Raw genomic sequence first — 13,841 nt, 5'->3', positions numbered from 1 at the left:
CTTTGTAACCCAGGCTGGTCTCGAACTTGCAGCGATCCTTCTGCCTCAGCCTCCCGAGTGCTGGGATTACAGGCGCGCACCACCACGCCTGGCTATTTGCTTTATTTCTGTTTGTTCTGGGAAGTTTTTTGGTGGCAGGAGATTTTAAAAACCCTTCACTGGGGTATGGATGTGCCTTTTGTTATAATTTAGTATTAAGTTTTTCATAATACGGAGGAGTTGAACTTTAATCCAGCTTTAAAAATGATCAAGCACTTGGGAGGCTGAGGCAGGAGAATTGCTTCAAGGTCGAGGCCAGCCTGGGCTACATAGTGAGTTTAAGGCCAGCATGAACTACATAGCAAGACCCTGTCTCAAAAAACAAACAAACAAAAAGTGATCATGTAATTTTGCCTGCTTTGTTTTGTTAATGTATATAACACTAAGTGACCATCAAATGCTAAACTCTTAGATTTGAACACGTCATGATATGTATGAATTTTTAAAAATCTAAATCTGATGTTGTTGGTCATCTCTTTTTGGAATACTGGCTCTGTTTTCAGGGGAGTTAATGACACATAGTTTGATTTTCTTCTTCTTTTTTTTTATTTTTTGTTTTTTGGTACCAGGAATTGAACTCATGACCTCAGGCTTGCCAGGCAAGCGCTATGCCACAGAACTATATCCCCAGCCCTTGTTTTCTTCTAATGTCCTTGTATTAGTATTTCTCCCACTGATGAGATTTAGATGTGTGATTCTATAGCTTCACAGGATGACATTGCTAATTAACAGTGACACTTTTTTTTTCCTAATGTAGAAGCACACAGAGCTATAAAATGCTCTGTAACTTCCACTTTAACTGCACTCCACAAGTTTCGTGACAATATATTTTTCTCATAGCTCATTTGTTTTAGCTTTGTCTTCTCAGAGGCTGAGAAGTTGTTTTTAATGATACCACTTTTTTCACTTTATTTTGATGTTTCTGAGACTGGATCTCACTACACTGTTCAGTCTGGCCTCAAACATGTGTAGTCCATCAGTCCTTCTGCCTCAGGCCCCTGGGCACCTTGGCACAAGCCCCTCTATGCACCTATCTGTTGAAATCAGTGGAGAAAATCTTGGGTTACACTTGTATGTTAATGTCTCACTTTTCTCTTCCTCCAACCCTGAGTAGTACAGATGTACATGGCTGCTGGCCTCTCCGATTTTAATCTCTGTAGGACTGAAAGGTAGAGGATTTCAGTCTGTGCCTGCACCCTCCATTTATATGGAGCCTTCTGCAAGTGCCACTGAGCATTTGCTAATGATGATTTTGATTAAGTAGGGACTAGCAAAGGCATGATACCGCCCAGGAAGAGTTGACACAGAATGGTGAGTACTTCCTCAATGAACTTGGTGCCCATATTCCATTTGGTTGATGGGATTCACTGACTCTGACAGCATTCTGATGAACCCTGTGCCACATTAGGCTTTAGACAAAACCTTGTACGTTTACTTTTCTCCTTTTCTCACCTCTACTGGATTAAAGCTTCCTGCTTTTCCTGTACACAGGGTGTCTGTTGGGTCATGCAAAACCTTGGCTCTTGTTTGGGACTTTTATTAACGAGGCAGGAGCATGACTGTCGATACATAGGAAACCTATTTGCAATTTTGGGGTGAATAGATTTTGTTATAAGTAAAATACATTCATCAATGTTTTTCAGGAAATGATGACAGAACCAGATAAATCTGCTGTACAGCCTGATGTGGACCTGGAACCTGTCAAAGATGACAGTCATCCTATTTCACCTAAGAGGAGGTGCACTGTGTCCTCGCAGCCGGTGATACAGGAAGGAGGGAGTGAACCCTCTTCTGAGGACTGGACCATATCCTTGAAAGAAGGTGACTGTGTCTTTGGTGGGTGGACAGGGACCTGCATGTGTGCAAGTGGAGGGGCAGCCATGAGAGACCAGGGAAGTGCTGGGAGTTGCTGCAGGAGATCAAGCAGATGAAGTAGCCTCTCAGCGGTAGGAGGGGATCAGCTGTAAGGGAGGACAGTATGTAGCTCCCCGCCTGCTGTGCAAGCCTTCTCCTCCCGGGACGCCTTCCTCCATCCTGGCACCAGCTTCCTGTTGTAATGCAGTGTTTTTGGCCTCCTGCTTCCTCCACAGTACCCAACGGGTTGTCCCTGTGGTTCACAGTGTTAGCTGCCATCACCTTTTATTTCTCAGAGGCAGCTGGCAGAGTTCTTCTCTGCCTCCTTTATGAAAACTTCCTGAGATCTACATTCTTCACAATCTTCCCCTTATTGCTTCTCCCTTCTGGTGAATCCTTGCAGGTTTTTTTACCCCCTTGCCTCTGCATTTTTTGTCCACTCCAGTGAGTTTTATATTTTGTGGATCTTTCCATTTTCTTCTGTCCTTCTCTTCCCCTCTGACATGACCGTTCACCAGTATGCAGTATAGCTTCCTTTCTGATCTGCCTGCTTCTGTTCTTGTTCCCTACTCACCTATATTGTCTTCCCCTGCACCCAGAGTTGTCATGTGGAGAGGGAAATAAGGTCAGGCTGCATCCTTCTGGATGACATGTCCTAAGCATGCACAACAGAACCTGAACTCATTACTTTGGTCCACAGACTCAGCCCGGCTTCACTGTCACCTTCTCCTCACCATGGTCCTGATGATCTTTTCCTTGCTCTCTCTGCCTCTACCCTTCACTCTGTGGCCCCTGGTTGGGCCTCCCTGCCCCTTCCGCTGCCCTAACCTTTGCCACAGCCTGCACCCTTCCTCTGTATCTGCACTGGCTGCTCCATCTCTTCTTCTTCTTTTTTTTGGTGTCAGGAATTGAACTCAGGGCCTTGCACTTGCCAGGCAGGCACTGTGCTGCTGAGCTACATCCCCGGCCCTCCATCTCCTCGTCAGAGTCTGCTCAGGGGACACTTCCAGGAAGGCATGACCACTGCCTAAAGGCCCTGGAGGTCCCCTCTGTGGGTCCCTCTCCCAGCCCGCCCCCTCCTTCCCCAACAAAGCTCCAGCTGGGGTCGTTGTGTGGCTTACCTTCCTGCCTTCCCCGTGGCACCATCAGATCCAGAAGCACAGGAACAGTTTCTGACCAGCTGGCTCACTGCTGCTCCGTAGGTCCAGGAATAGCAGAAAATGAGTACATGACACAGATGGGAAGGAAACGCACTTCTTTCACACAAGGTAGCACGATGAGTAAAGTCATATTCAGAGAGGGATTTCTAGTCGTGCGGAGCAAGTGTCACACATCTTGACCTCACATGGAACTTCCAGCTTTTCAGCATGCAGAGTGAAGCATCGCAACACTGCATCATGAGAGACAGATTGGTGATGGGTTGCTCCTCTATTGTCCTGTACAGCTGGGTTCCTTCTTGCATTCCTTGAACCAGAAAACTACAAGGTAGTTTTTCCTGTATCCTGAGGTCACCTTGCCAGGTTTGAGGTTTCTCTGAGGTGTACCCTCCTGTTCTGAAAGACATAATTCTAGACGAGGAGGAGCACATATATGTCTACATGGGGCTGTCAGAATGCACGTTCCTCCTTAAAGATTCTCATCTTGATTTCCAGATGCTTCTGTCTGTTAGGATGCCCATGAAAAGATGGGGAGTAGTGTCCTCTTAGTGACATATGCAAACCCAGTTTACTCCTCCCCTGACACCTCTTTGTTGATGTGTGACCCAGCAGAGTTCAAGGATTTGGAAGAAGGGTTCAGAGTTACAACCGAAGCCCTGGATCAGCAGTCTGACAACTCCAGCGGTGACGGCGAGGTTGGGCTGCCCTTCAGTTCCTCAGTTGAAACAGGAATCGGTGTGAGAGGCTTTTCTGCTGATGCATCTGTCATCCCAGTGATCCCTACATGGAATGTGGTGTCCCATCAGCTGACAGTGAGCCCACAGGAAATGAATGCTGATATAAAACGTCAGCTGATGAAGGGAATTCGGCAGTTTGGACGAAGTAAGTAGTGGGCAGCATGCCTAGCAAGAGAAACACACAAACACTCTCTCAATCAGTGATTTCAGAGAGCTTGAGCTACCTCAGGAGCATCATCCTCTGCCAAATTGAGTTTTCTGTACTTAAGGATGGTTCCTCTTTACTTTTTAAAATTTTCTGTCTTTTTTGTTTGTTTGTTTGTTTTGTACCTGGAATCGAACTCAGAACCTTGCGCTTGCCAGGCAGGCACTTTGCCACTGAGGTATATCTCTGACCTCTTTTTTAAATTTTTGTTTTTACAAATTCACATATAATGATTACTTTCGTCAGGGAGAGTTGGTGCATGTGTGTAATACAGGTTAATTATTTTTTTAAACACCCTTCTCCTCCCTTTTTTCCCCTACCCTCCATTTCGTGGTCCCCTTTCCTTTGCAAAAGAGCTATCTCCCTATTTTCTATTATCTGTGTATTATTTTGTTCTTTAATTTATGTGTACTTTGACTCTCTCCTACTAGGGAAACCAGGCCACATTTAACCTTCTGTGTCTGATTTAATTCATTTAGCATTATAGACTCATGGTGCATCCATTTTCCCACAAATGGCTCAAGTTTATCCATCTTTTTGGCAGAGTACTTCTCTATTGTGTATGAATACGTTTTCTTTATTCATTCCTCTGTTCATGAACATACACACCGTTCCCGTTTTGGCTCATATGAGTTGTGCTGTTATAAAACTGGGTTTGCATATGTCACTAAGAGGATGTCTTTAACTCTCTCAGGAAGATATCTTTAAGTGATAGCTGTGGGTTTTTCTTTTGTTTTGTTTTGTTTTGTTTTGTTTTGTTGGTCTTCTTGAGACAGGGTCTCACTATGCAGTTCAGGCTGGCCTTGAGCTCACTTTGGAGCCCAGGCTGGTCTCGAACACGCAATGATCCTCCTGCCTCAGCCTCCCGAGTGCTGGGATTACAGGGGTGCGCCACCATGCCCGGCCTGGTAGCTGTGTTGTATAGAATCTCTACTTTGAGTGTTTTGAGGAATATCCATGATGATACTCATAGTGGTTGTAATAGTTTACATTCGCAACGACAATATAGTAGGATTCCTTTTCTCACACAGCCTCACCAGATTTATTATCATTTGATTTCTTTATAATAGATACTCATTCTGGGGTAAGGAGGACTCCCAGTGTTGTTTTAATTAGCATTGAAATGGGCAGAGATGTTGAACACTTTCACATGTATTTATTGCTGCTTTGTACTTCTCCTGAGAATTCATTTCAGGCTCCCATTTTCTGATTAGGTCTTTTATTTTAGGGAACTAATTTTTTTACTTCTTCATGTAGTCTGGATATTAGACCTCTGTCTGAGGAGTAGCCAGCAAACATTTTTTTTTCCCATTCTGTAGGTTATCTCTTCACTGTGTTGATGGTTTCCTTTGCTGTACAGGTTTTAATTTGATTTCATTTCATTTGTTGATTCTGTTTTTATTGGTACATGTTTGTGGCACATAATGATTACATTTATCACGGAGCATTGGTGCATGAACACAGCACACTTCAATTCTTTTTTTCTTTTTTTTTTTTTTGGTTTTTCTCCGGTACCAGGAACCGAACTCACGACCTTGCACTTGCCAGGCAGGTGCTTTTGCCGCTGAGCTAAGTCCCCAGCCCCCACTTCAATTCTTTTTATTCCCTAAACTTGTTCTCCCTTGCTGCTTCTTCCATCTCTTGGTGCCCTTCCCTTTTGCAAAAGCTCTGTTTCCATTTTTTCCCTTCAGTTCTTTTATTCATCCCCTTTCCTTCCTCTCCCTATCCTCTTGCTCCATATGTTGATCTCCTTCCCATTTGAAAAAGATCACCCTACTTCTTTTTACATTCCTTTTATTTTGCACTTTATTTATATTTTAGGTTTCTCATGTAAGAGAAACCATGCAATATTTATGCTTGTGTGTCTGATTTATTTCCCTTAGCATTATGGTCTCAGGATGCTTTGATTTATCTACAAATACCTCAAGTTTATCCTACTTTATGGCAGTGTAGTATTACATTGTGTGTAAATACCGCATTTTCTTTCTCCATTCATCTGTTGATGGGCATATAGGTTGTTTCCAATATTGAGATATTATAAATTGTGCTGCTATAAACATGGGTATGCATGTATCACTGTAGTATGATGTCTTTAACTGTTTCAGGAAGATACCTAGAAGGGAATCAGTGGGTCAAATGGAATTGCTAGGTTTAATTTTTTGGAGAAAACGTCATACTAGTTTCCATGGGTACTGTACTAGTTTACATTCCAACGAAAAATGTAGAAGTTATAAGATGCTTCTTTTTTTTTTTTTTTTTCTTTTGAGACAGGGTCTCACTATGTAATCCAGACTGGCCTTGAATTCACTTATGTAGCTCAGGTTGGCTTTGAACTCATGGTGATTCTCCTGCCTCAGCCTCCCAAGTGCTGGGATTACAGGTGTGCACCACCACACCTGGCTGCGTTTGGTAACTTTTCATGGACTCTTGATTTTTTGCTAAACTGTTCATCTACAGTTTATATAATTTTGTTCAGCTGAGCTGGTTTTGTGTGTGAGTATGTGAGTGTATGTGTAATGTGTGTCTTCTCTAAACTCACCATTTTGTTTATTAAATTCATTATCTCTTTAGTTGTATCTTCTTTGAGCCAACTGAACACTTTATTGAACTCTTTTCTAACCTCTTCTTTTATTATTTCAAATAATCCAGTTGTCTGGATTTTGATTTCCTCTCCCTTTATACCCCATGGATCAGCTCTGGGGGTGTTCAGTGTTTTAGGAGGCATTTTGTAGTCTTGTCTTCTCAAGTTTGTGCTTTCCTTGTAGGTGGTTATGGTGGGAAGACTGTTACTAGTATGGTGATCCCTTTAGTCAGTGTCTGCTTTTCAGTGATCCATTCTGGGTGTGTTTAACTATAGGCGTTGCCTCTTGTCTTAAACTCAGACCACTTCCATTTATTGAGGAGGAGAGGATGCAGTGTAATTGTCTCAGAACTGAGTTCTATGGGAATGGAACACAGGAGGAAAAGAAACACAGAGAGAAGAAAGAAAAATAATAAAATAAGGGCAAAAAAATACAATTAAAAGGAAAAGTAAACAGAAAAAAAAAAGGAAAACACACCTCTAAACTCCAAAAAAACTAAAGAAAAATTGAAAAAAGAAAGAGTCCAGAAACATTCTTCTTTGTTTTTGATTGACTAGTTTCTTCCAGGGTCTTCAGTCTTGGAATCCAGTAGATATGGGCTAGGGATAGTGAGTTACTTCTCAGTCCTATTTTATTTCCACACTCATGTTTTTTTGTGTGAATGCTAGATCCTGCCTTGCCCTTTCCACTAGGCATATTTGGTCAATAGTGCCCACCCTCCACCTGTGGTCACTCCAGCAACTAACTCTGTTTCTGTGTCTCTCTGTGCGCCCCAAGTCTCGGTTGTGTCCTGTGGGTTTTTGAGGCAAGCCCTACTCCATGGGTCCCTCTGTCTGTACACCCCAGGCTGTGACAACCAGCCCAGCCATGCCATGCTCCTGCTCGTGTTGGTAGATGAGGTACGCAGGCAGACCACTGAGTTCTATATTGATGTAGGCAGTGGGGCAGATGTAAGAAGTCTGCTGTGTTTAATGCCGGCACTTTCAGAGTCAGTTCCCTCTGGAAGCCATAGGAGCCCACCCTGGCACCTCATCAGAGAGGTGAGGGCCCTGCTTCCTTTCTGGCCTGAGCTTCACCTTCTCAGGGGGGCTGTGTCCACTCTGTGCCCTCTCTACTGGTGTCTCCCAGGGCTCCCTCCAACCCAGTCACTGGCAGGATGACACCTGAAACCCTGGAGAGTAGCTGCTTTGTGGCTTAGTTCCAAACAATAAACCTCTTCCCAGAATGGCTCCTGATTAAACTCACTGTGATCCCTTGGGCACTGTACTGGACTTCTCCAATTCCAACCTGCCTTGCAGGAGTCACTTTCAGAGTAAAATGCTATGCTGTTTTGCATTTTATAATAGCCGTAGGAGTCTGTTGAGGCCAGTGCTGCCAGCCAGCTCTGCTGTCTCTCCTGGAGCTGCTGTTTCCTTCCAGGCTTGCCCTATGTCAGTGGAGGCAGGACCCCTCCCCAGGAGCTAAGGTGAGTTCTGCAGACTGCTTTGCTGCTTTGTCTGTGCTGCGCCCCATCTCTTCAGCTTCTGCAGTTTTCATTCTTCCTGTCACCTCCAACCTAATTCCCAGAGACTCACCTCTTGCCTTCTCTTCACCAAGTTCTTGTCTTCTAGATGTCTTGAATCCAGGGTACTGGAGAGCCTGCATTTTGCTTCCAGTCTCGGCTCTGCCATCTTGGTCCTTAATTGGGTCCTTTTTTTATTACTATAATTTTTCAAAAGCCACTTTCCCTCCATTTCTCTTTTTGCTTCTTATTCCCTTTAGTTTCTTATTTTTTATTTTAAAGAGAAAAAAATCAAAATTTCAAAACAAGATAATAGGAGGGTAACAATGGTTAATACATTGTGTATTGTTATCTTTAAATTAGTTACACGGAGTACAAGATATAGGCATTTTGGGCCAGAGATGTAGCTCAGCAGCAAAGCACCTGCCTGGCAAGCACGAGGTCGTGAGTTTGATTCCCGGTCCAAAAAAAAAAAAAAGTCATAGGCATTTAATTGTCCAAACAATATTACCACAAAACTTTCTTGTCAATGAACTAAGAGAAATTAGAAGTATAACTAGTCTACTATATATATATATATATATATATATATATATATATATATATATATATATGGCATTACCCTTGTTTTCTCCTTTCCCCATCCCAGTTCCTCTTTCCTTTTGAAAAGTTTCTTCCCATTTCACAATATCTGCTGTATATTTCGGATTTTATTTTTTAACTTGGTTATTATTTACAAAACTTTCATGTGTACATATATGCAGGAATCTCAACTGAAGCATTCAAAACCCATATACATTCTATAACATCATTGCCCATAAAGCATGAACACTGATAGAGTAAGATACAGTTTTGTTTCCTCTATTTTTGAGATATACTGAGATATTTTTGTTAATATTTTCAGAATATGAAAGGATTTTCAAACTACTTGATCAAGTGCAAGGACCTCTGGAAGTCAAGAAACAATTTGTCGAATTCACCATCAAGGAAGCAGCAAGGTGGGTGGACACTGGAACTGCAATTTCTTTTCACAATGGGGCCAGTGCATTGCCAGGGACCAGAGAGGGGGGAAAGATCCCACCTTCCTGCTCTCAGGCCCTGGCCCCCACTCACAGTTGAGGCTGGCTCTGCTTTTACTTGCATTGGTGGTGTCTGAAACAAGCTCATCCTTCCATGCCCACTCAGCATAGTCTGAGCTGGGTGTTGATCCACCACAAACTCTCTGGGTTTATTGGACAAACTCTTACCTTGTGGATACACTCTCTGTTTCCAGGTAGATGGTGAGCTCCCCTTTTATAGACAGCCCTTTCCAGGTGGTCCTGCACACCCTCTCCGTTCTCCCCAGCTCCCTCCCCCGTCACTGGTTCTTTGGGTGTCTTTTTCTGAATGCCATGTCTCTTCGTTGTCAGATTTAAAAGACGAGACTTAATTAGGAGGCTGGAGAAGAAGCTGGAGGAAATAACTGCCATCTGTGTCGCTGAAGAGGAAGATTTCTATTAGTATGTATTCCTGCTACCACAACGATCAGTGAGAAAGGAGCACCCGTTTGCTGTGCTTCAGAATGTAGCAGGATGTTGCTGAAGTCTCGTGCACAAGTTAAAGAAGTGTTTTCCAGAAGTTAAGAACAAGTGATGTTTCTGTTAATAAAAGTTGGGCCGTTGCCCTAAGAATTGCTTTGAAGGGGTGGTTTCCTTTTAATATAAGGTGAAAGATGTTATTACACTATCGCTTTGGTGTCTGCAGCGTGTCCCAAAGTCATGGCCGTGTCCCAAAGTCACGGCCGATACTAGTATCTGTCTTCTCTACTATCCATTTTGTAAAATTCTATTTGCACTGAGACAGCTCCTCAGGAGGTCATGTTGTGTGAGTTGGCCGGATTACTCAAACCCTTTCTACTGAAGATTATTTCCAATTACATGCTGTGCTGAAATTGGGTTCTTACAATTTTTTATTACATCACAAAACAGTAGTACTAAAGTGGGATTTTGGCGTTCCACACATTTGTCTTTAGTCCCTGTTTAGTAGTGTCCCAGTTCCCTTTGTTAGTAAGGTTCTACGACCCCACAGATGATGGAAGCCTACCTTATCTTTTGATGGAGAGACAGTTGAGCAATGAGAGTGATCAGCTTGTAACCTCAAGTTCCATTTTAATGGATTTATCTTTAAGCTCCCTGCTTAAAACACTTATCTATCAAAATACTTGTAAAGATCTTTAGTTCAGCAGAGACAAAAATTGTTGGGACAGGAAATAAAATGTTCTTGTAACAATAATAGTGACAGTAACCCCTCACATTATCCCCTCTGCTGCAGACATGAGTGTGGACGTATACTTGATGCTGAGGGGGAGCATTGCTACCTCCTAGATTATACTGATTTAGGCCCTAAAGGTGCGCTCTCACAGTATAACTGTAACTGAAGAAGCTTCAAAAATCATTTCAGTGTTTGTTTGAGCCAGCCAGTTAAAAATGATGAGGAACCTAATAAGACTAATGAGTGTGTTAGCACGAGCTCACCGCTGTGCTCCATTTCCTCTCAGGGAGGTTCATATTTGGGAGTGATGCAGTGTGGAATACTATGACAGTAGATATGGCCTTTCCTAAGGCTACAGACGGTTTTCTTAGCATACAGTGTGTGGGAATGAAAATTCATAACCAGAGTAAGTGTCTACTGAATTGCAAACAAAAAGCTGCCTTCTCCCTGACGGGGGGTGGATCAGTATAATCAAACTGCCGCCTGGACGCTGACTGACCCTTCAGGGCGATGGTGCCACATTGAGTGTTCATCGTTGCCCTCTGCTGCTGGCACATTGGACAGATGGCAGGGACTATGCTGACACCAATCTTGGTGAATGGAAACATCATTATGGGCCTGTGTATAACTTCCATCCCTGACTCCATGACCATGTTGCACCACTCTTCCTGGAAGATAAAAGACTAGACCTAAGGAGATATGTGGATGGTCCTAGGAGCCTAGAGTGGCTTCAGCATATAAAGCAAGGAAGTGGGGACCTCTACCCTACAACCTTAAGAAACGATCTGCATGAGTTTGAAAATACTCTGCGTTTTAGTCATGATTCCTTAGACATCCAATAAGATAGAGAAAGATGTGCGAAGAGATTTATTACAGGAATTGGCTCACCTGATTATAGAGGCTGAATGGATGTTATGGGGTCTGGTCAGTCTGCCAGCCAAAGGCGTGTGTGCGCCCATGCATCCAGGACCCCGCCTGTCCTGCGTGTCCTAGGTTCTCCTATCTTGGTTTGAAATTTTGTATCTTTTTTTTTTTTTTTTTTTTTTTTTGGTCTTTTTGAGACAGGGTCTTGCTATGCACTTCAGGCTGGCCTTGAGCTCACTGTAGTCCAGGCTGGTCTCAAACTCACAACGATCCTCCTGCCTCAGCCTCCTGAGTACTGGGATTAGAGGCGTGCGCCAGCACGTCTGACTAAATTTTGTATCATTCTTTTTAGTGTTTTTTCTCTTGAAAATAAAAAATATATGTAGAGAGAGAGAGGCTAAAAAGTTGCACAATAGGATATCAGGTTGGAGAAGCAGAGAATCCTGTAGCATGGGCCTAAGTCTCAGGGCCTTAGGACCAAGGAAGCTGATGGCAGAACACTTAGTGCAATGCCAGGGACCCAAGGGGAAGGCGGTCTACTGGAGAGGGGTGCTTGGTAAGAGCCTGAAGTGTAGCAGCCGGAGAACCTGTCTGCCATCAAAGAACAACCGAAGACGTTTGTCCTCTGTCCAGATGACAGAATTCACCATTCCTTTGCTTTTTTACCAGATGGTGTCTGTCCACACTGGGAGCTCATCTGCCTTCCGACGACAGTCTCACATGCCAGCCTGAGCTGGGCTCACCCTCATGCGTACGCTTGGGGCAGGCCAGTCATTCTAATCAAATGCCCCATAACCTTGGTTTCCCTTTCATCCGAAGAGAAATGGGCTCTGTGCCTATGGAAGCATTGAGAATAATTAATGGTTTACCAGCTATTTGGGTGTCCTTTAATCCAGTCAAGTGATACCACAAACATTGTATCCTTGTAGTCACCAGCCTGGTAAAGGCTTGATTTTCATTTTGTGTGACCCTAAGCAGAAACACCAATTTAACCTGCCAGGATTTCTGACCTTCCAAACTGCTGGATAATCTATCTGTGTTATTGTAAACTGCTAAATTTGGTGTGATTTGTTATGTAGCAACAGAAATCTAATACAAGAGGTGGTTATTGAGAAAAAACGTCTGAAAATCAGGTACACTGGTTTTTTTCCCTTTTCCTATCAATTGGTCACAAGGAACTTCTCAGGAAGCCACTTTCTCTTGGTCTGAGCCTCATTCTATTTATTTTTATTTTTTACTTTTTGGTACCAGGAATCAAACTCAGGACCTGGTGCTTGCTGGGCAGGCGCTTGTGGCACTGAGCTGTATCCCCAGCTTTTTTTTTTTTTTTCTGGTACTGGGAATCAAACTCAGGATCTTGCACTTGCCAGGTAGGTGCTTGTACAGCTGAGCTATATCCCTGGCCTGAGCCTCATTCTAAACTAGCAGGTTTTCTTCTCATGTATCAATTGGTCAAAGTATCACAGAAAGTAAGGTTTATGTGTTACTACGCACATCTGACAGGCTAACTTGTTGCCATGGCCTCTTTTTTTTTTTTTTTTTTTTTTTTTTTTTTTTTTTTTTTTTTTTAGCAGTTTAAAGAGTGAGCTATACAGATTTGCTCTTCATCTTATTAATACTGTCTTCTTGACATGCCCCTAGCCTACTACTATCATTAAAATTTTCACTGATTTGGAAGGCTCTGGTTTTGTGTGGAAATGATTTCCCACACGCTATCTAAAAATGTGTTGTCGACTTATGTGGATTCCTTATTCCTTCTTCTTCTTTTTTTTTTTTTTTTGGCTTTTTCTCCGGTACCGGGAACCGAACTCACGACCTTGCGCTTGCCAGGCAGGTGCTTTTGCCGCTGAGCTAAATCCCCAGCCCCCCTTATTCCTTCTTAATCAGAATAACGCCATCAGTATGACAGAACATTGTCATGTGTGGTGTAAGGGAAATATAATCCAGATCCCAAAAGACTACTTCAGGACATAAGCCTGGAGAGTTGATACAAGCCTGAAGTAGTATGTGAAGATTTACTGCTACCTTTTCCAGGTGAAGCTGAATTATTCTTTGTAATAATTGCTAAGAAAGGAAAAAAGCATTTATAGAATCAGTACTGTATATCAAGTTTTCAGGGAATGTGTTCATTGCCATGGCAACAAAATCACAAGTAGAATAGCAGCTGTACTTGAAATAATCAGATTTGGTTTATGAAAATTGCTTATCATTCCTCAAGATCAACAGTTTCCCTGACAGGACGAGTGGGAAGTGGAAGTGGATGGCCTGACTCCCATACACCCCTGCTCTGTATGGTGACATTTTGGCATCCTTGAAATTAATGTCACTCAGATCCAGTATCATATGTCTGAGAATTCTGATTGATTGACCTCCCACCATGCACTGAAACTAATAATTGTTCACAGGTGCATTTGAGGAAGGCTGGGACAACAGTTAGCGTAAATACCTGTTATGGTGTATTTGTGCGCTTCCCGTTAACTATAAATCCCTGAGAAATTTAACTTACAAGGGGAAAAGGTTTATTCTGGCTTTGGTTCTGGAGGTTCCAGTCCAAGATCAGGTGATTCCTGTGCTTTGGGCTTCTGGTGAAGGTAACACATCACGGCAGGAGCACACAGTGGGGTGAATCCACTAAACTTGTGAGCCAGGCTG

The 13,841-nt window shown here is 43.0% G+C and overlaps 1 protein-coding gene across 2 annotated transcripts in view; it reads left to right on the top strand.

Moving 5' to 3' along the window:
• LOC106146648 (cancer/testis antigen family 45 member A10-like) overlaps positions 1 to 9,755 on the top strand; it is a 12,135-nt gene extending 2,380 nt beyond the window's left edge. Inside the window, exons 2-5 of one of the 2 annotated variants that reach the window (XM_013504471.1) lie at positions 1,683 to 1,860; positions 3,663 to 3,932; positions 8,980 to 9,073; positions 9,485 to 9,755. In XM_013504471.1, the coding sequence (XP_013359925.1) occupies positions 1,683 to 1,860; positions 3,663 to 3,932; positions 8,980 to 9,073; positions 9,485 to 9,575 (633 nt within the window). In that variant the 3' untranslated portion in view covers positions 9,576 to 9,755. Of the gene's footprint in view, positions 1 to 1,682; positions 1,861 to 3,659; positions 3,933 to 8,979; positions 9,074 to 9,484 lie in introns of both variants that reach the window. The other variant, XM_013504470.1, reaches the window with a different exon arrangement.
• Positions 9,756 to 13,841: the final 4,086 nt, after the last annotated feature.

This window comes from Chinchilla lanigera, unplaced genomic scaffold, assembly GCF_000276665.1.
Source record: "Chinchilla lanigera isolate Chin_1 unplaced genomic scaffold, ChiLan1.0 scaffold00088, whole genome shotgun sequence".
NCBI lineage: Eukaryota > Metazoa > Chordata > Mammalia > Rodentia > Chinchillidae > Chinchilla > Chinchilla lanigera.
Note: the sequence above shows the minus strand (reverse complement) of the source record. Positions and strands in the feature narration are given on the sequence as shown.